This window comes from Salvelinus namaycush, chromosome 27, assembly GCF_016432855.1.
Source record: "Salvelinus namaycush isolate Seneca chromosome 27, SaNama_1.0, whole genome shotgun sequence".
Lineage (NCBI taxonomy): Eukaryota > Metazoa > Chordata > Actinopteri > Salmoniformes > Salmonidae > Salvelinus > Salvelinus namaycush.
Genome location: NC_052333.1, coordinates 32,804,696 through 32,824,442, shown reverse-complemented (window position 1 = coordinate 32,824,442; position 19,747 = coordinate 32,804,696). Strand labels below are relative to the sequence as shown.

General features: G+C 44.6%; 2 protein-coding genes and 1 pseudogene across 2 annotated transcripts; 2 read left to right on the top strand and 1 right to left on the bottom strand.

Annotated features, from left to right (window-relative positions):
* Window positions 1-504: 504 nt before the first annotated feature.
* Window positions 505-4,198, top strand: LOC120022373 (annotated as a pseudogene).
* Window positions 4,199-6,536: 2,338 nt separating this feature from the next.
* On the top strand, window positions 6,537-9,688 carry LOC120022185 (60S ribosomal protein L11-like). Its single transcript, XM_038966067.1, has 6 exons — window positions 6,537-6,569; window positions 7,270-7,420; window positions 7,560-7,666; window positions 8,477-8,608; window positions 8,727-8,837; window positions 9,616-9,688. The coding sequence occupies exons 1-6, from the start codon at window positions 6,537-6,539 to the stop codon at window positions 9,643-9,645; spliced, it is 564 nt and encodes a 187-aa protein (XP_038821995.1). The 3' UTR covers window positions 9,646-9,688.
* A 3,810-nt stretch (window positions 9,689-13,498) lies between these two features.
* On the bottom strand, window positions 13,499-16,552 carry klhl43 (kelch-like family member 43). Its single transcript, XM_038966266.1, has 5 exons — window positions 16,213-16,552; window positions 15,666-16,012; window positions 15,009-15,308; window positions 14,408-14,583; window positions 13,499-14,279 (listed from the first exon to the last, which is right to left on the bottom strand). The coding sequence occupies exons 1-5, from the start codon at window positions 16,520-16,522 to the stop codon at window positions 13,499-13,501; spliced, it is 1,914 nt and encodes a 637-aa protein (XP_038822194.1). The 5' UTR covers window positions 16,523-16,552.
* Between the last annotated feature and the right edge of the window lie 3,195 nt (window positions 16,553-19,747).

Sequence of the window (19,747 nt, the reverse complement as noted above, 5' to 3'; positions counted from 1 at the left end):
AATTACTCGAGCTGACACAGAGAGGAGCAATAGTGACGTTTCAATGTCCCCCTAGCAAGCTGCAATTTGTGACAACGACTGGGCAATAGCAGGTAAGTCTTAACAACCCCTGTAAAATGTCACAATGGTTGAATGATTCTCTAACAATCAGTCTGGGATTATGAAGAAATGGTCGCAAGCGAGTAACATGTAGCCTGGTTTAGGTAAGGTCTAGGAACCACAATTACGTTCATTCCTCTGGGCAGGACCTCAGCATTACAGTCATTGTACATTGTATGTACCGTGCTTAAAATTACAAAGAACTTAGTAATATGATCTCTGATACTACGTTACTATGCACCCACTAAAGACTGAGCAAGGTTGTTTTTGTTACTGCGCGGTCCCGTTCCATATACTTTCAACCTAAAAGGAAGAGGATATTCAAATTCTATTTATGTCATTCTCGTTTCTCTGAATCGATTGATTTGTGTGTGTTTGTGTGCGTGTGTTGATCACAGTAGAAAGATGAACAGAACCACACCTCAGAGGAGATCATCCTCCAGGAGACAGACCTCATCCACACCCTCTATAGAGCCCCAGACAATTCCTCAATCATGGGCCCTCGCCAGGACATCGTCCACCCCCGTCGACCTCCAACCTAGCCTGGGCAGAGAGGCAGAGGAGGGTGGGTATCTGGACAGACAAGATGGAGATGGAGGCCGCCCCATAGAGGACTCTCAGACTGGGGCATCGTTGGGTCAGGAGACTGATGGAAACTCCAGTACCCCAGCCACACACAACTCACCCCTCCCTAGGCAGAGACCACACCTGACAGGTAATAGCACGGTCGACCTGCTCGCTTCAATGGTATTGTTGATTGTCCTCATCTGATGTGGGTATCATTGTATGTTAAAGACGCTAAGACAATCAATCAGTAAGATGTTACATTCATTCGTCTAGCCAGAATTCATATTCTGAGTTGAGTGAATTTTTGCATCTGCAATGTTTTGGAGGCCTCCCAAGTGGCGCAGCGGTCTAAGGCTCTGCATTGCAGTGCTTGGGGCGTCACTAGAGACCCGGGTTCGATCCCAGGCTGTGTTGCAGCCGGCCGTGACCGGGACTACCATGAGGCAGCGCACAATTGGCCCAGTGTCGGCTGGGATGTCCTTGTCAACTAGCGCTCTAGCGACTTCGGTTGCCAGTTGTACAGTGTTTCCTCCGACACATTGGTGCGGCTGGCTTCCGGGTTAAGCGAGCAGCGTGTCAAGAAGCAGTGCGGCTTGGCAGGGTCATGTTTCGGGGGAAAGCATGGCTCTCGACCTTCGACTCTGCCGAGTCCGTACGGGAGTTGCAGCGATTGGACAAGACTGTAACTACCAATTGGTTTGAAAAGGGGGTACAAAGTACAAAAAAAAAAAAATGTTTTGGAGATGAAGTTCATGTGTGCATAATCCTGTATAACTGGGCGAAAATTGCACCATTCATGCTTCAACACTGTGAGTCAGATTCAGAAAACTTTAATGTCATCAGAGGCAATTCATCTTGCTGCAGTCATAAAACATACAACATCTAAAAATGTAAAATAAATCGCAAAGGATATTTACGAACAAATAAGCAGGGCGTTTGCCATATTCTGAATGCCTAACCAAGCCAACCCGAGAGTCTCCCTGTAATATTATCTGTTGCACCTTATCCTTGTACTGGCATCTCACCTTTTTTTATCTCATTGTTCATCTCTCTCTGTGCCTCTTGTACACTTGTTTCTTCTTATTAAGCACCACTTTCAATTATTTGGTCACCCATGGTTTGTTGTCAGGAAATATGCTCATCTGAGACAGTCCTGCCAATACTTCGATCTGTCCACAGCCCAGAACCCCACACCAGGGTACGAGCTGGCCCCTATCACCCCAGAGCTGGCCCGCTGGATCAGGCTTCGGTCACAGGATCTCAAGCTCTGCCAGAGTGACCGCCAGTGGGCCGTGGACTTGGTCAACCATCTCCGGGACAGCCTGCTGGTCTTCCTCAAGAACAGTGACGAGCAGCCCTACTTCCAGTCAGCCTCTGTGCTCAACAGTGGTTCATACTACGAGATGGTTAAGGTAACTCACACCATGAGACGGGAATTGTCTCTGGCTGGTGGCTCAATTAAAACCCATGAACACAAAATAATTACCAGCAGCAAATTATCCACATTTTCACTAAAAGTGTGTTTTTATAAACATGGATGAACCTTGAGCGACTGATTAAGCAGTATCTATGAGTCAATACTGATCCTTATCTCTGACATACTTTACATAAAGGAAACATGACATGCAAACATGGAGGTCGTTGTTCTTCTTGTGTTGAATGTCAAGTGTTGCTGTTTGTAAGTCTTTTGGACTTACAAATCTGGGTCTGTCAAACCTGCCTTTTGCATTCAGTGAGTATACTTTACTGTTATTAGAATCCTGTGAACGAAACGAAATAGCATGTAAATAATACATAGTACCTATTACCATTGTGTGCCAACAGATACACAACCCAAATGAGTTTGACATGATGCTGAAGCTCCAGTCTCCTTCCCGCCTCAAAATGACTGAGCTGGACCAATACCACGGCCTGTTCTACGAAGTCGCCCTATCCCGACCAACCCGTTCCCACATACGGTCTTTCCTATTGGAAGATGGGCTCACCATCTCAGCCAGCAAGATCATAAGTGAAATGCACCGTCTGGTCCGAAAGTTCATCAGCACCTACAAAGGTGTGGGAACTGATCTATATTCACCTGATACTTTGGAAATGCAGTCATACAAGTGCTCACCTACCCATACTCTGTGTTATATACTGTATCTTGTCCAACTGGTTTATCTGTGGATGCTATGTTGTTGAGGGGTCAATATGAATCCTTGAGTCTTAGAGGTCAGTGGTCGGTGTACACATCTCCAGCCACCTATATATATATTAGTAATATAAACTGTTTGTCTAAACATGGCACATACCTGTATGCTTTTGTGTGTTCTTTGATCAGCAGTGCCTGGAAATAGCTGGCGTTGGGTTGTGAATAAGAAGCGTCCAAACTCCCCAGCGGTGAACCTTTCCCTGTTGGAGGTGGATAATGGGAAAGAGGAACTACTTTCTGTGGATGTGGTGCCCGCCTTGGAAGTGCCCTCCTCACAGGGCTGGCCTCTGGCTGCCCGCGCCGGCCCAGATGTGAACAACTGGCTGGGGAAGAAGACCCGGCGCTCTCTCACCCACCAAACTTGCTTCTTTGTGCCCAAGAAACCACAGTGACCTCAGTGAGGCAGCTAAAGGTGTGTGTAACATTATTGTTGTTTTTGTGCCAGAGCCATAGATGTATGTGGATAGATTTTGTCATGATTGATACAGTGAATGTGAATGATATTTTTCCTTTTATTTAAAATTATTCCCTTTTATTTGTGGCTGCTTGTCTGCTGCAGAGAGTTGGAGGATTTCCTTTTCTCACATAGAAAAGGAACTAATCAAGACTCATGGGAACAAGAGGACCTGCTGTGAGAGCTCTGCCACCAAGTGCTGCCGGTCATAATTCACTCTACTACAGCATTTACCAGCACCTGTGACTCATTTAGCCCTAATACTGAACAAATACCTTTATGTGAAGTCATCAACATCATGAACAATACCGCTCTTTCTCTCCTCCTCTTCTTTAGTAAGCAGTGCTTTAAGCTCCTCAAGTGTCTGATCGAGGGACTGAAGAAACGCTACCCTCAGGAGCTGGATGCTCTGTGCTCCTACCACGGGAAGACAGTCTTCCTACACACCCTTTCCATCAGGGCCCAGGACTCCCTGTGGACACCCCATCATCTGCCTGCCTGCTTCATGCACCTCCTAGGGGCCCTGGAGGGCCACGCGAGGAGCGGCCTGCTACCCCACTTCTTTGTCCCCACCTCCAACCTCTTCGCCTCACCGACCTTCCCACGCAAAGCTCTGGTGTTTCTGACTGAGGCTCTGGAGGAGCAGAGGAGACAGGGGCTTCCCCTTTTAATGCCCCCGGCTCCTGCCCCACCACTGGCAGTACACTCCCCCAGTAACTCCCAGCCCCAGCCATCCATTGTTGTACAGCAGACTCATGTTATCCAGTCTCCTATTATCCAGCCACCCCAAGTTATTGAGACAAAATTCTTCGTGAAAATGTTCAACATTTTTGCTTTGGTTGTGGCTTTGGTCTGTGTTGTTTGTTACCTCTGCCCATCAGTGGTAGGAAGGTAGCAGAGACAGTCCATCTACAGCAGAGGGCGCTAAAATGTTATGCAGATGTAGAGAATGGTAAGCCCTTTTTAAACAGATTTTTATTTATCTTTAAATTATGTCTTTGCTCTTAATAAACACAATGAAACATTTAGCCCAAAAGTAACATTTCTGTATTTGTATGTTAATGCTAAATCTATGCAAATTACCAAGAATATAGTAGCTATACAATATGTTGTTTACTACTTCTGTCCACTACTCCAATGTACTCCATGACAAACTTTTAAATAAAATATATTATGTATCAATGAAACACTTGTCCTGCATGTATGATCCTATATGATTTATTATATTGTGTGTGTGTGTGTGTGTGTGTGTGCGTGTATAAAATCCTTGTGCGTTGCAGTCCTTCTATAACAGAGTTGCTGGTCTGTTTAAAAAATAATAATAATAATTTCACCTTTATTTAACCAGGTAGGCTAGTTTAGAACAAGTTCTCATTTGCAACTGCGACCTGGCCAAGATAAAGCATAGCAATTCGACACATACAACAACACAGAGTTACACATGGAATAAACAAAGCATACAGTCAATAATACAGTAGAATACATTTTTAAAAAGTCTATATACAGTGAGTGCAAATGAGGTAAGATAAGGGAGTTAAGGCAATAAATAGGCCATGGTGGCGAAGTAATTACAATATAGAAATTAAACACTGGAATGGTAGATGTGCAGAAGATGAATGTGCAAGTAAAGATACTGGGGTGCAAAGGAGCAAGATAAATAAATAAATACAGTATGGGGATGAGGTAGATAGATGGGCTGTTTACAGATGGGCTATGTACAGGTGCAGTGATCTGTGAGCTGCTCTGATAGCTGGTGCTTAAAGCTAGTGAGGGAGATATGAGTCTCCAACTTCAGTGATTTTTGCAGTTCGTTCCAGTCATTGGCAGCAGAGAACTGGAAGGAAAGGCGACCAAAGGAGGAATTGGCTTTGGGGGTGACCAGTGAGATATACCTGCTGGAGCGCGTGCTATGAGTGGGTGCTGCTATGGTGACCAGTGAGCTGAGATAAGGCGGGGCTTTACCTAGCAGAGACTTGTAGATAACCTGTAGCCAGTGGGTTTGGCGACGAGTATGAAGCGAGGGCCAACCAACGAGAGCGTACAGGTCGCAGTGGTGGGTAGTATATGGGGCTTTGGTGACAAAACGGATGGCACTGTGATAGACTGCATCCAATTTGTTGAGTAGAATGTTGGAGGCTATTTTATAGATGACATCGCCGAAGTCGAGGATCGGTAGGATGGTCAGTTTTACGAGGGTATGTTTGGCAGCATGAGTGAAGGATGCTTTGTTGCGATATAGGAAGCCGATTCTAGATTTAATTTAGGATTGGAGATGCTTAATGTGAGTCTGGAAGGAGAGTTTACAGTCTAACCAGACACCTAGGTATTTGTAGTTGTCCACATATTCTAAGTCAGAGCCGTCCAGAGTAGTGATGCTAGACGGGAGGGCAGGTGCGGGCAGTGATCCATTGAATAGCATGCATTTCGTTTTTCTTGCATTTAAGAGCAGTTGGAGGCCACGGAAGGAGAGTTGTATGGCATTGAAGCTCGTCTGGAGGTTAGTTAACACAGTGTCCAAAGAAGGGCCAGAAGTATACACAATGGTGTCGTCTGCGTAGAGGTCGATCAGAGAATCACCAGCAGCAAGAGCGACATCATTGATGTATACAGAGAAGAGAGTCGGCCCGAGAATTGAACCCTGTGGCAACCCCATAGAGACTGCCAGAGGTCCGGACAACAGGCCCTCCGATTTGACACACTGAACTCTATCAGAGAAGTAGTTGGTAAACCAGGCGAGGCAATAATTTGAGAAACCAAGGCTGTCGAGTCTGCCAATAAGAATGTGGTGATTGACAGAGTCGAAAGCCTTGGCCAGGTCGATGAATACGGCTGCACAGTAATGTCTCTTATCGATGGCGGTTATGATGTTTTAGGTAGGACCTTCCAAAATCTGTATGGAAGGAAAGGTGATGGCAATTATTTAAATCAAAACTAATGTAATGACATAACTGAGATGGATGACTAACTGATGGATGTCCTAACTGATTACATTACAATTTCCCATATTTTTTCTTTAATAAATATTTTTGAGTTCTTGAATCTAAATATAATTATATAAGCCCAATTTAAGACTGCTAGATACAGTTTTACTGTACTTTATTATTGACTTTGTGCGCTTATGGAACCGTTCTTCAAATTCATTATGTTACGTGGGGCCCATTTATTCGAACACTTGCCTATAAATTTGCTGCGCCGGAAACGTTTCGGCCTCTTCTAGTGGTTAACATGGCGGTAAGTACAGCGTTTACACATAAAATGGCGAGTTTTCTCGGTTTACATTTTAAATCCACAATCATCAGCGTTATATGGCCAATATCTCATTGTATTTATAGCCAGATATGACTAGGTTCATGTGCAGCATTGAAATGAAGTTGTATTACGGCCAAAATGTCATGGACCACTGATTTAATTGAATCGTCAGTAAGGGCTAGCGACATAGATGTTGTAGTTGAGGTCTCTCCCCGAATACATTTCTCAATGCTTTGTTAGTTACCGCAAAATAGGTAACTGGAACGTCCGTATACGAACCGTGCGAAAATATTGTAAACATTCTGTAAGAAGTAGTGACATTTGACTCCGCAACATTTTAATAGCGAACTGTCTAGCAGCCGGGGATATGCACAGGCATGTCCGTGTGGCAGGTTTTAGTGGTTAAACTAGTTAGGAAGGTAAGTAATACCTTGAATCACGTTTTTGAATGGATTTAAGTCTGTGTGAACACGTATGGCTTTTTGGGAACAGCTTAAAGATGGACTGTGTTGTCTATTGACCAGGATTTATTAGCTAGCTAACTAACGTTAACAGTAGTTAGCAACATGTTGCTATTTTGCCTGCTAGCTAACTTAACCAGCCTGCATAACAGGCAGCTGATGTATCCAGACATAAGTTTCATTATTGGTTAAGTTACACTGTGTAAATGTTAACCTTCCAGCCGCATGATATCTGTATATTTCAACAGGAACAGGGCGAGAAAAAGGAGAACCCCATGCGTGAGCTTCGCATCCGCAAGCTCTGTATGAACATCTGTGTTGGGGAGAGTGGTGACAGACTGACCCGTGCTGCTAAGGTGCTTGAGCAGCTGACAGGCCAGACGCCTGTCTTCTCCAAGGGTAGGTAAACGGTGTTTTGATTGTTTGTGCTTTTAATCTGTGGCAGGGTGTTTGAGGTTTAGTTAACACTTACTGACACATTCTATTTGTTAGTGAAATGTGTTATGCTTACAATTTGTCTTTCACCGGTCCCCCTCAGCCCGCTACACTGTGCGATCCTTCGGCATCCGCAGAAATGAAAAGATTGCTGTCCACTGCACTGTACGTGGAGCTAAGGCTGAGGAGATCCTGGAGAAGGGACTCAAGGTGCGCTTTCAATATTACTTATTTATTAGAAACACTGCAATACATCATTAATTATATAGTTTTAATGACCTTGCACATTTCTTAATCGCCATTAATTTGTCAAGGGAATGTTTCTGACACCTTTTAGGTTGGGTCTTAGTGTAGTGGTAGCCTCCATAACATTGGCTGCTGTTCGTAGCGTTCTAGAATTATGCATACTTTTAGGGCCTCGGGTAGCCCAGCGGCTAAGGGCGTTAGGCCAGTAAACAAAAGGTAGCTGGTTTGAATCCCAGAGCCGACTAGGAGAGGTTTGTCAATTTGCCTTTGAGCAAGACCCTTAAACCCAATTTGCTCTGGAGAAGTGTCTGCTAAATCAAATTTTATTTGTCACATACAGATGGTTAGCAGATGTTAATGCGAGAGTAGCAAAATGCTTGTGCTTCTAGTTCCGACCATGCAGTAATATCTAACAAGTAATCTAACAATTTCACAACAACTACCTTATACACACAAGTGTAAAGGAATGAATGAGAATATGTTCATAAAAATATATGAATGAGTGATGGCCGAACAGCATAGGCAAAATGGTATAGAGTACAGTATATACATATGAGATGTGTAATGTAGGGTATGTAACCATTATATAAAGTGGCATTGTTTAAAGTGACAAAATTACAAATGTTTTGTTTTTATCACTCGTGTTCAACATCAACCAACGGTGTTTTGTCAAGGGTGTGAACTTTGTCCACATGGTTATGAATGTATTTAGTAAAATTGTTTGAAGTTGCTATATGTTTCCCTTACTAATTGGTGTAACGCATCCTTCCAAAGGTGCGTGAGTACGAGTTGCGGAAGAACAACTTCTCCGACACAGGGAACTTCGGCTTTGGCATCCAGGAACACATTGATCTGGGAATCAAGTACGACCCCAGCATCGGTATCTATGGACTGGACTTCTACGTCGTGAGTGGCTTCAAATGCTTTTTAAATAACGTTTGATTTTACATGCCTGTTGGTATACAATACTTTTTGCATGCCTTCTAATCTCAACCACCCTCTTAATCTCCTTTCATTCTGTCAGGTCCTGGGCAGACCTGGCTTCAGCATCGCTGACAAGAAGCAGAAAACCGGTCGCATCGGTTTCAGGCACCGTATCCGCAAAGAGGAGGCCATGCGCTGGTTCCAGCAGAAGGTGAGGCTCAGTTTGAGCTATGATCTAACTGATTTTGTTTGGTTTCTCTAAGGGTGGTCAATGGTACCTGCAAATGGCTGCCGTTGATTTTTTTTACATGTACATCAGAAAAATGAATCTGACAGGTGTCTGGTTTACCAGTAGGATTCTGTCCCCTATTCCTAGGAGCAGTAATGCTTGAGTCTTTTAAAGCTGCAATATGTCACTTTTTGGCAACCTGACAAAGTTCACATAGAAATGTTACATCTGTCATTCTCATTGAAAGCAAGTCTGAAGTGGTAGATCTGTTCTATTTACAATATTTCTATGCTTCTTGTTGAGTTTATGTAGAATTTATATTTTGTACACCAGCTGAAAATATATTTATTTTTTGGGTCAAAGAAAATATATTTCACAGCTGTTTAGATGGTACAATGATTCTTTATGTTATACTTGTTTTGTCACATTAACTGACATAGGCGAACTGTTAGAATTTTAGCAATCAATAAATGGTGAGCTATAACTGCATAGCCTGTCAAACTAGCTTTGATGTATGTGTTGCCATTTGGCAGGAATGAAAACTGCATTCACACTGCCTATTTGCTTGTAAGATTGCCAATACCTGCTCTAACGCTATTGGAAGAGAACTGTCAGCTGACCCTTGTTCGCCATTTTTGTCACAAGGCTATTGGTTGAAGATTATGGATTTGGTGTGGATTTTGACAAGTCTGCCACTTCTCCTGATTTGAGTAGACTTCTTTGCTGAGCATTGTAAGCTAATTCTTCTCTTCTTTTTCAGTATGATGGGATCATCCTCCCCGGGAAGTAAATCACCTTTGGCCTTGTTCATAACAATAAAATAAATAAATTAACTGTTTGTTCTGTGATTATTAAGTACTGGTAATGTGTTATGCATCCTATGCTGGCTTTATAGTTAAGTGAATCCAGATTTAGTTTAATTGTGCATAAATGGAGACGTAATGGGGTTACAGTAATGTGTATTAAATTGGAAGAATGGCGCTTGCTATTTTAAAGGGTAAATATTAATATGCAATGTTAGTGTTGTGGTTGAGAGCAGGCTGTATGGGTCTGTATTGCTGTTTTTGCCTCAGAAGCATCCATTGTAAAATAAGCTATACAGGCAACAATATTTGCTCAGTTCGAGTACAGGATGGGAAATGTAACTTTTAATTTGTATTTAATGGCCAATATTGAAGGTTGGTTGAAGTTCTACAGCTGCACTATGGAGGGCATAGTGACTGGTTGCATCACTGCCTGGTATGGCAACTGTTCAGCCTCCGACCGCAATGCACTACAGAGGGTAGTGCGTAGGGCCCAGTACATCCTGCCATCAGGACCTCTACCAGGTGGTGTCAGAAAGGCCCTAAAAATTGTCACTATCCACCCTTGTCATAGATGGTTCTCTGCTACTGCACGGCCAGCGGTACAGGAGAGTCAAGGTCCAAAGGTCACTTTACCTCTACCTACATGTACACATTACCTTGACTAACATGTGCCTCTGCACATTGACTCTACTGGTACCCTATGTAGATAGCTTTGCTACTGTTTTATTCAGTTTATTTGAGTAATTAACACGTTAAGCATTTGACGCATGTGCCAAAAATAAGATATGTATGCATGCAGTACATGGTGGGTCAGTCATCTGTCAAATGATGGCATTATTAATTTGTTACGAAGAATGTTGGTTTATTTTCAGTAGCTGAAGCTGGTACTAGTTGGAGGTTGTCTAGTTCAACCCCCTCAGCCTCTTCACTTCAGAATGCCATTTGGAGTAAAATAAAATTGCTGTTGGTCCTGGGGACCCAAACGGTTGCACGTTTTATGTTTTTGCCCTAGCCTGAGTCCACTAAAGGTTGAAGTGAGTTGTTGCTAGGGCAAAAACAAAAATATGCACACTACAGCATCCCCAGGACCAGCATTTGCAAACACTGGTTTCCAATGGTTTATGCCACTTGATCTGAGTTTCCCAGCTAAATATGACAAAATGGACAAACATGGTTATAATTTCTTGATGTGGCAGCTTGTGTATACGTTACGTGTGAGGTTAATTTAAATGAGACAATCACCATTTAGATCCAATTGGTTTTATTCAGTGAAACCACAGGGTTAGAGCCTCAGTCACCTCTGGACACATAGACAGCACAATTTTCCCCCCTGTGCCAGCCTCCGCTCACCCCGGTAAGAGCAAAATCCAGGGATTTCTCCATTCAAATTAGCCTCATTAACATCAAATTGTAATGGTTGAGTCCTCAGCCCTTTTAGTCAGCCACAGCCCCTAAGTCTGCCTTGGCAGGCAGGTCTTCCCATCTTTCTGAGTTTCACTGATTCCATACCCTGGTAGCTTGTCATTGTATCACCTGGATGGAGATGGCTGAGGAGGACACTGATCAAACACGTGAGCAGGAGCTGAAATCCGTGGCCTAACTACAAAACATGACCTGAACCAAATCTCTAAAAAGAAACCCATTTAATTTTCTAATATTACCAAAAAGGTCTGCTTTATTGTTTTATGTCTTTGGTAGATGGGGGTTCTGAGGCCTATGAATCTGTCTGGGTCATAGTTTGCCAGGCCATGGTCTTGCTCATACATTCTCTACCTGTTTTAGTCAGTGGATGACATTGTAAAGTTACTTTGACCTATAAAGTTGTCTCCAGCAGTCATTGCAACTCTTGTATTACATTGCACTTAAATTAACAGTATTTTAAACATGTTTTTTAACTTTTCTTTTGAGCTAAACTACTTAAGACAAATATTTTAATGGGAAGAATTTTTAAAGTTTTGCTGAAAATTGTATTGCAATATTTGTCAAAAGCTTGTATGTCTCCATTTCTAACACCCAAACACACATCAATCACTCTAGTATGTACATTTGCACAAACATACACACAAACACATTTGCGTAATCATATCACAGTTCCACCTTGCTAACTGCAATACATATTTTACACATACCGCAAATGGATTGTCATTTTCACATTCATCAACCATAGGTTGATGCCTTCGGAAAGTATTCAGACACCCCCATTTTCTAAAATAGATTAAATAAAAAATCCTCAGCAATCTACACACAATACCCCATAATTACAAAGTGAAAACAGGTTTTTAGAAATTTTAGCAAATGTATCAAACCTATAAAACAGATACCTTATTTACATAAGTATTCAGACCCTTTGCTATGAGACTCGGGAGCTCAGGTGCATCCTGTTTCATTGACCATCCTTAATGTTTCTACAACTTCATTGGAGTACACCTGTGGTAAATTCAATTGATTGGACATGATTTGGAAAGGCACACACCTGTCCATACAAGGTCCCACAGTTGACAGCGCATGCCAGAGCAAAAACCAAGCCATGAGGTCGAAGGAATTGTCTGTAGAGCTCCGAGACAGGATTGTGTCGAGGCACAGACCTGGGGGAAGGGTACCAAAAAAATGTCTGCTGCATTGAAGGTCCCCAAGAACACAGTGGCCTCCATCATTTTTAAATTGAAGACGATTGGAACCACCAAGACTCTTCCTAGAGCTGGGCACCAGGCCAAACTGAGCAATAGGGAGAGAAGGGCCTTGGTCAGGGAGGTGACCAAGAACCCGATGGTCACCCTGACAGAGATCTAGAGTTCCTCTGTGGATATGAGAGAACCTTCCAGAAGGACAACCATCTTTGCAGCACTCCACCAATCAGGCCATTCTGTTAGAGGTGCTCTTCCTCAGTAAAAGTCACATGATAGCACGCTTGGAGTTTGCCAAAAGGCACCTAAAGACTCTCAGACCATGAGAAACAAAATCCTCTGTTCTGATGAAACCAAGATTGACCTATTTGGCCTGAATGCCAAGCGTCACTTCTGGAGGAAACCTGACATCATCCCTACGGTGAAGCATGTTGGAGGCAGCAACATGCTGTGGGGATGTTTTTCAGCTGCAGGGACTGGGAGACTAGTCAGGATCAAGTCAGCAAAGATGAAGTCAGCAAAGATGAATGGAGCAAAGTACAGAGAGATCCTTGATGAAAACCTGCTCCAGAGCACTGAGGACACAGGCTGGGGTAAAGGTTCACCTTCCAACAGCACAACGACCCTAAGCACACAGCCAAGACAATGCAGGAGTGGCTTTGGGACAAGTCTCTGAATGTCCTTGAGTGGCCCAGCCAGAGCCCGATCGAGACCTGAAAATAGCTGTGCAGCAACGCTCCCCATCCAACCAGACAGAGCTTGAGAGGATCTGCAAAGAAGAATGGGAGAAACTCCCCAAATACAGGTGTGCCAAGCTTGTAGCGTCATACCCAAGAAGACTCGGGGCTGTAATCACTGCCAAAGGTGCTTCAACAAAGTACTGAGTAAAGGGTCTGAACACTTATGTAAATCTGATATTTCATTTTTTTTTTAAATAAATTAGCAACATTTTTATTTTTAATAAATTAGCAAAAATTTCTAAAATCCTGTTTTTGCTTTGTCATTATGGGGTATTGTGTGTAGATTGATGATAACAAAAATGTAATCAATTTTAGAATAAGTGAATAGTTATCCCTTCCATCTTTCCTGTTGACGGCTCTGCTTCTCTATCTACAGCTCTCTGTTCCTACCTCTCCTCAACTTTTTGCTCTCTGTCACTCCTCCCTTCTATCATCCTCCCTTCGCTCTCTTCACCTCTCTTTTTCTATATCTCTCAGGCAGTGATGGGCTGTGGGACCACATGGCTCTTTCTCTGTGGCTGCTCCTCCTTGGTTGCTGGAGTGTTGTGGTGTTGTTGCCTGCGGGGGGTGTGGCGGGGTGGGAGGGTCAGGGCGCAGCAGGATACACCCACAGTGGCCTCGGGCAGATCCTCCCCCATGGACCAGCTGTCGGTTGCCGGGGTGTACTTCTGCACGGCCGCCTTGTAGCGCTTCTCGGCCTCGTTCCAGCCACCCATCAGGTACAGCTGTTCCCCGAGGGGCGACAGGCCTGCCGTGCTCACGCCCAGGGGCAGGGGGGAGGCCCGGCTCCACTCACCGTTCTCTGGGGAGAACACCTCCATGGACAGGACGTCCACACGGTCTCCGCTGGGGCCCAGCTGGCTACCACCCACCACATACACCTTCCCTCCCAGGGTGGAGGAGCAGTGCCATCCTCGGGGGCTCGCCAGGCTGGCCTTCTCACTCCATGTGTCCGTCTCAACGTTGTAGCAGGCCACGGAGCGCGAGTAGGCGCAGTTGATGTAGCCGCCGGTCACCAGGATGTCTCCGGAGGGCAGCACGGCACTGGCGTGGCAGCAACGTGGCACCTCCATGGGCGTCTTGAGCTGCCAGGTGTTGGAGGAGGGCAGGTAGCTCTCGGTGGTGGCCAGGAGGCCCTCCACGTTGCGGCCGCCAATGGCATACAGGCGCCCGCCAGTGGACACCAGGCTGAAGTGGGTACGGCGCTGGCGCATGCTAGCCAGATGCAGCCAGGTGTTGAAGCGTGGGTCGTACCTGAGGAGCAAGAGATGGACAGTGATTTGTCTAAAGTGAAATTAAATCTACCCATAATCAAGGAACAGTCAAGTATGCCACATAATACTGGCTCATTATATTTACATTATGATACATTTAAGGTGTACCTGCTGAGGGTGCTGACAGCGTGCTTGGCCTGGTTGCGTGCATCGTTCTGGTCCTCCCCTCCGGCCACGTACAGGAAGCCGTCCATCACAGCCACACACTGGTTGAAGCTCTTAGCGGGCAGCTGGGACAGGTGGCGCCAGGTAGCCACACCGTCACGTGGGTCTCTCCACAGCACCTGGAAGGGAAGCAACGTCAACAACTTAGCACTTCTCATTTTGGATAATACTGTTGAATCACGGATAATACTGTTGAATCACCGGTAATACTGTTGAATCACGGGTAATACTTTTGAATCACGGGTAATACTGTTGAATCACGGGTAATACTGTTGAATCACGGATAATACTGTTGAATCACGGGTAATACTGTTGAATCACGGATAATACTGTTGAATCACGGATAATACTGTTGAATCACGGATAATACTGTTGAATCACGGGTAATACTGTTGAATCACGGATAATACTGTTGAATCACGGATAATACTGTTGAATCATGGTGATTGGTGGAGCAGAGGTATTCTAAAATGTTGGTTGACTTCTTCATCATGCGTTTGACCTCTGCCTACTGTTTAGCCCACCACCAGACCCCCACACTCACCACTCTACTCAGTGCGCGCTCGGTGACGGAGGGACGCCCCCCAACAGTCAGAAGGGTGGCCTGTCCGCCACGCACCTGCGTGCGGCGAGACTGCAGCGTGTTCTGCTGGTAGGGCAGCAGGTGGTAGTTCATGGCGTCCACCAGCAGGCGGTGGCAGTGAGGGTCCATCATCATTCTCGCCACGGGCTGGATCTCGCTGACCAGCTCACTGGCAGGGATGGTCTCGAAGCGCACGTGGGACAGCAGTTCGGCGGCGTGCACCTGACGCTTGGGGTCGAAGTCCAGCCATTTCATGGCCAACTGTGGTTGAATGAAACCAGATCTATACTTAGAATTCTGTTTGTTTTATAAATACCGCTCCCTCTCTGCCTCCTTGCTATGTCTCTCATCTCTACTGGTATTGTGTATTAATAACTATACATACAGTGAGTTATACTGACTGAGTATTTCTATTCATAGTAGGATGTCACATAGTCTGGCAAGTGTCTGTGTACTAAGGTCATGTGGCTATATCATGTCCTTAACAGCTGGTCTGAGGCTGGTCTTAGGTTGAGCTCAAAATGGCTGCAGTTGGGGGTAGGGAACGAGGAGACCTGATCCTAGGTCAGTTATTACAGGCAGAAAAAGTAGGGTTAAAGCATGGTGAGCGGAGCTGACCTGGAAGGCGGTGACTTCAGATGGCAGCAGCAGGCTGTCCTCCTGGAGGAAGGCTGTGATCTGTTCCAGGGTCAGCTGGTTGAACAGGGGCGTCTCCGTGAACGCGACAAAGTTCTCCAGCACAAAGCGGCGGGCCGCATCGCGCACGGGAATCAGGCCGTAGGCAGTGGCGATGTTCCACACGTACACGCACGTCAGCACGTTCATCTCGGCCAGCAGGAAGTCCATGCACATCTGGAGCAACTGGGGGATCTGGAGGGTGGCAGCAGCTGACACAGTGCAGCCGATGGTGTACAGGGACATGTGGACGCGGCCCAGGTAGGCAAATGTGATCACATTGGCCAGGCCTGGGAATAAGTGGACAACATCATCGCTTTATTCATGTGTTTTTGTCTATTAATGCAGACTTTGAGAAATATTTGGACTGAACACAGTCCTGAAGTTCCCAAACAAGACTCTTGCTGCTGCCTCTAATAGATAATATATTGATTATAGATACCTCTAATAGATAGCAGCTATATGTTAGGCGGGTTAGTGTGAAACCTACCGAGGGGGGAGAGTGAAGGTAACTCTAGACGCTTCATTTCGGGGTCCTTGGCCAGGATCTCCCTGAAGTACCGGCTGACGGAAGAAATGACCAGCTTGTGCACGTCGAAGGCCTTGGTCTTACAGGCCAGCTCCAGGTCGGTGAGGAATCGCTCCTGGCGCATGCGGCTCAGCTCCTCCAGCAGGGCATTTCCGTGGAGGGGGCGGGTCACTTCACAACCCAGGCCCAGGCCCTTCTCTCCAGGCTTGATGACGGGAGGGGGCAGGGGGAGGTTGAAATGGTTAAGCTGTACGATGTCCAGTGCGGCCATCTCCTCGATCTTCTTCACACCTTCCACCACCACCACTCCTCCTGCCATCTGTGTGGTGACAGTGGTTACCTGGGAGACGACTGGCTCCGTGGTAATCTTCTTTGTACGATTGGCCTTCTTCTTGGGGGCCATGGCGACGGTTACTGTGACAGTATGGTTTTAAAGGTTTTGGTTCTTGAGTGCTGACTGAAGCACTGAGGGATGAGGACTCTTACTCACTTGCTGACGGACCAACTAATCAACAAACTGACAAAACGGTCTCTTTACTGACTGTGATAAGGTGGACTTTCTTTACTGACGAACACAACCACTGAAACACTGAAGAACAGACAGACAGATTAGACTGGCTGGTGGGTTAACTATGTATTCCTACTGCTGACAGAAGGGGATCGAAGAGGACAGATTGACAGACACGGTGTGTAGGTGGGTTGGTTGGTTTCAGTGAGACAGCACACAGGACCTGAAAAAAAAGAAGAGAAAAGGCACTAAGTATCACATCAGAGAAAAAGACCATGGCAACACAATAACAACATACTGTATACTCTTTAAAAAAGAGGGGGATGTGATTGACAGGTGCGGGTGTTTGGGGGGGGGGGGGGGGGGGGGGGGCTTCCGGCTTCCAGAAATCCAGTGTCAGGTTCATGGTTTATAGCAGCCCGATGTGCTTGTATTCATACTCACACACCGACTCCCAGTGTATTTCAGCAGCAGAACAAATGGGAATCTAATTCATGTTTTAAATGACCCTATAGAACAACTTGAGAAATACGAGGGGAGTTTTCCTGAGGTAAGTTTAGTCACTCTATGTAAGGCTCTGCTTAAATTAGCCAACTTCTCTTAGAACCGTAGATTGTTGTACTACTAAGCACATTTGAAAAATATGACTGTCTATTTATATTCCCTTAGTTACCTCTGACTGTTTTAGTAGTTTTGAATTTGAAATTCTGTATAAAAGTTGGTTGTACATACCGTGTATACATGTTTCTAACAAAAAAAATGGAAACTCAATTTCAAAGTGTCTCACTCATCACAGCAAATTAAGCAACACATACCTGGAAAAATACACACATCCCACTAGCTCAAAACATCCAAATCAAATGTATTTAGAAAGCTATTTTTACATCAGCAGATGTCACAAAGTACTTATACAGAAACCCAGCCTAAAACCCCAAATAGCAAGCAATGCAGATATAGAAGCATGGTGGCTAGGAAAAAACTCACTAGAAACGTAAGAACATAGGAAGAAACCTAGAGAGGAACCAGGCTCTGAGGGGTGGCCAGTCCTCTTCTGGCTGTGCTGGGTGGAGATTATGGCACATTCAATCACAGACACACAAGATATGCTCATGTCACCTAAAAACACACTAAGGGCAAAGCAAGCATGACAGCGTCCCTGTTGCTTGAATTATTACCCAGTATACCCCCTCTCTGATTCCTCATCATACCCTCCCAGTGATTTGACTCACTACACCAAAATAACCTTAATTTAGCACTTATCACTTTGTAAACAAACACAGAAGGACAAGCTGTGGCTGTGGCCTTCATCGACATAAAACTCTGATCTCTATGGTGGCCTTGCCTCCCTGTTACAGGATACAGTCCAGGCCCAGTTACCATTGACACCTGAGCAATTCACCCCATTCACTCTGACAACAGGACAGGCAGGGACAAATACAATCACTTTAGTGACTGTAACAGATCCTTTGTATTCAGAGGCAGTCCAAAAAGGATCACAGGCAATTAAAAGGATCATAGGGGGAACAATGCAATCATGACTTGCCCTTTGATTACAAAGGTACAGGATCATTATCATCAACATTAAAGGACCAAAACCTGGAAATGCTTCTGCTACTCTTATTTTTTTAAACTCTTATTATCTATCCTGATGCCTAGTCACATGCCTTACCCTGCCTTCATGTACATATCTACCTCAAATACCTCGTACTTCTGCACATTGATCTGGTACTGCTACTCGCTGTATAAAGCTTAATTCTTGTGTATTTTATTCCCTGTGTTATTAATATTTTTAACTATGCATGGTTGGGAAAGGGGTCGTAAGTTTGTATTTCACAGTAAAGTCTACAACTTTTGTATTCGGCGCATGTGACAAATAAAATGTAACGTCATTTGATTTGTTGTGATGGAATTGACCCCTGAGTGTTCTACTCTGGGCAAAGAGTCTCATTTTGATTCATGCCTCTTAGTTATTTTTTCCCCCATTAAACTGCTGAGAAATATCACAAGGTATGTAAAAAGCAGGTTGAATTTCTGTTTCTATTTGTACATGTTTGTGTGAAAGGACATTTTGCTCTCTCTCAAAAACCAAATCAGATGTTTCACTCTATGCTGCTGATGTTCTCAATAAACAGAATATATTTCCATGGTTAGAGCCAGAGTATAACAGTATGTCAGAGTCCACCACGTGTGTTATGAAAAGACATACATGGGGATCCTGCCGGAAATTAACTCTCAGCCAACGCTATTTATGTCCAGACTGTTGTTTAAAGATCACCCGCAGAAACAGTGGATATATGGGTCACCTTGACCTATTAAAATGGTGTACATCTCCTCAATGTACTATGATATATTTAGTACCAGTTTTAAGTGACAGGCTTAGGCATTTCATTTAATAAATAGATGGGGTGCTATTGTTGGTTCCCTTGATGACGTCTGATTTTGTGATATTGTTGTGTCTATTTGCCATGGGGCGCAAAGTATGGGGGATGACACAGCAGCTGTGACTCCCACCAACCTTGGTTCCTGATATTTGTGAGGGTTATGTGCTATGTGAAGGTTCTTTTCATTTGATGTCATCCCATCACATAGGGATGACATCAAGCTACACCGGTAGAATTTTGCTGAATATTCTAAGGCCTTTGTAAATGGCTTCCTTTGGTGGTCAGGTTCTTGCACACCAGAAGAGAAGATCTAAGAAAGTGATCTCAGAGATATCAGGTACTTCCTTAAGCAGCCAAAACTTGCGTCGTTGACGTTTCAAGGTGGATGCTTATCTTCACTTGCACTTTTCTCAATGCCTGGCCGGTGAACAATTTAGGTCAAACTCTCAGGGATCTCTTTCCCCCATCATTCCAATAGCTCTCATCTCTGGACCAGCTATAGGTCAGTAACGGTAGGCTATTATTTTGGTACCCAGAACAAATCTTATGTAAGGGGTGGCCTTTCGCCTCTGGCCATCTACTCGATTTTGTAAAGTCTGTTACTACT

Bases quoted from the DNA above. Each gene is read 5' to 3' on its own strand.
- klhl43 (XM_038966266.1), bottom strand. From the start codon at position 16,522: ATGGCCGCACTGGACATCGTACAGCTTAACCATTTCAACCTCCCCCTG. The intron at 14,584-15,008 runs GTGAGTGTGGGG...CTTCCCTTCCAG, and splicing joins AGCGCGCACTGAGTAGAGTG to GTGCTGTGGAGAGACCCACG. The intron at 14,280-14,407 runs GTACACCTTAAA...CTTGCTCCTCAG, and splicing joins GCTGTCAGCACCCTCAGCAG to GTACGACCCACGCTTCAACA.
- LOC120022185 (XM_038966067.1), top strand. From the start codon at position 6,537: ATGGCGGTAAGTACAGCGTTTACACATAAAATG. The intron at 8,609-8,726 runs GTGAGTGGCTTC...TCATTCTGTCAG, and splicing joins ATGGACTGGACTTCTACGTC to GTCCTGGGCAGACCTGGCTT. The intron at 8,838-9,615 runs GTGAGGCTCAGT...CTTCTTTTTCAG, and splicing joins TGCGCTGGTTCCAGCAGAAG to TATGATGGGATCATCCTCCC.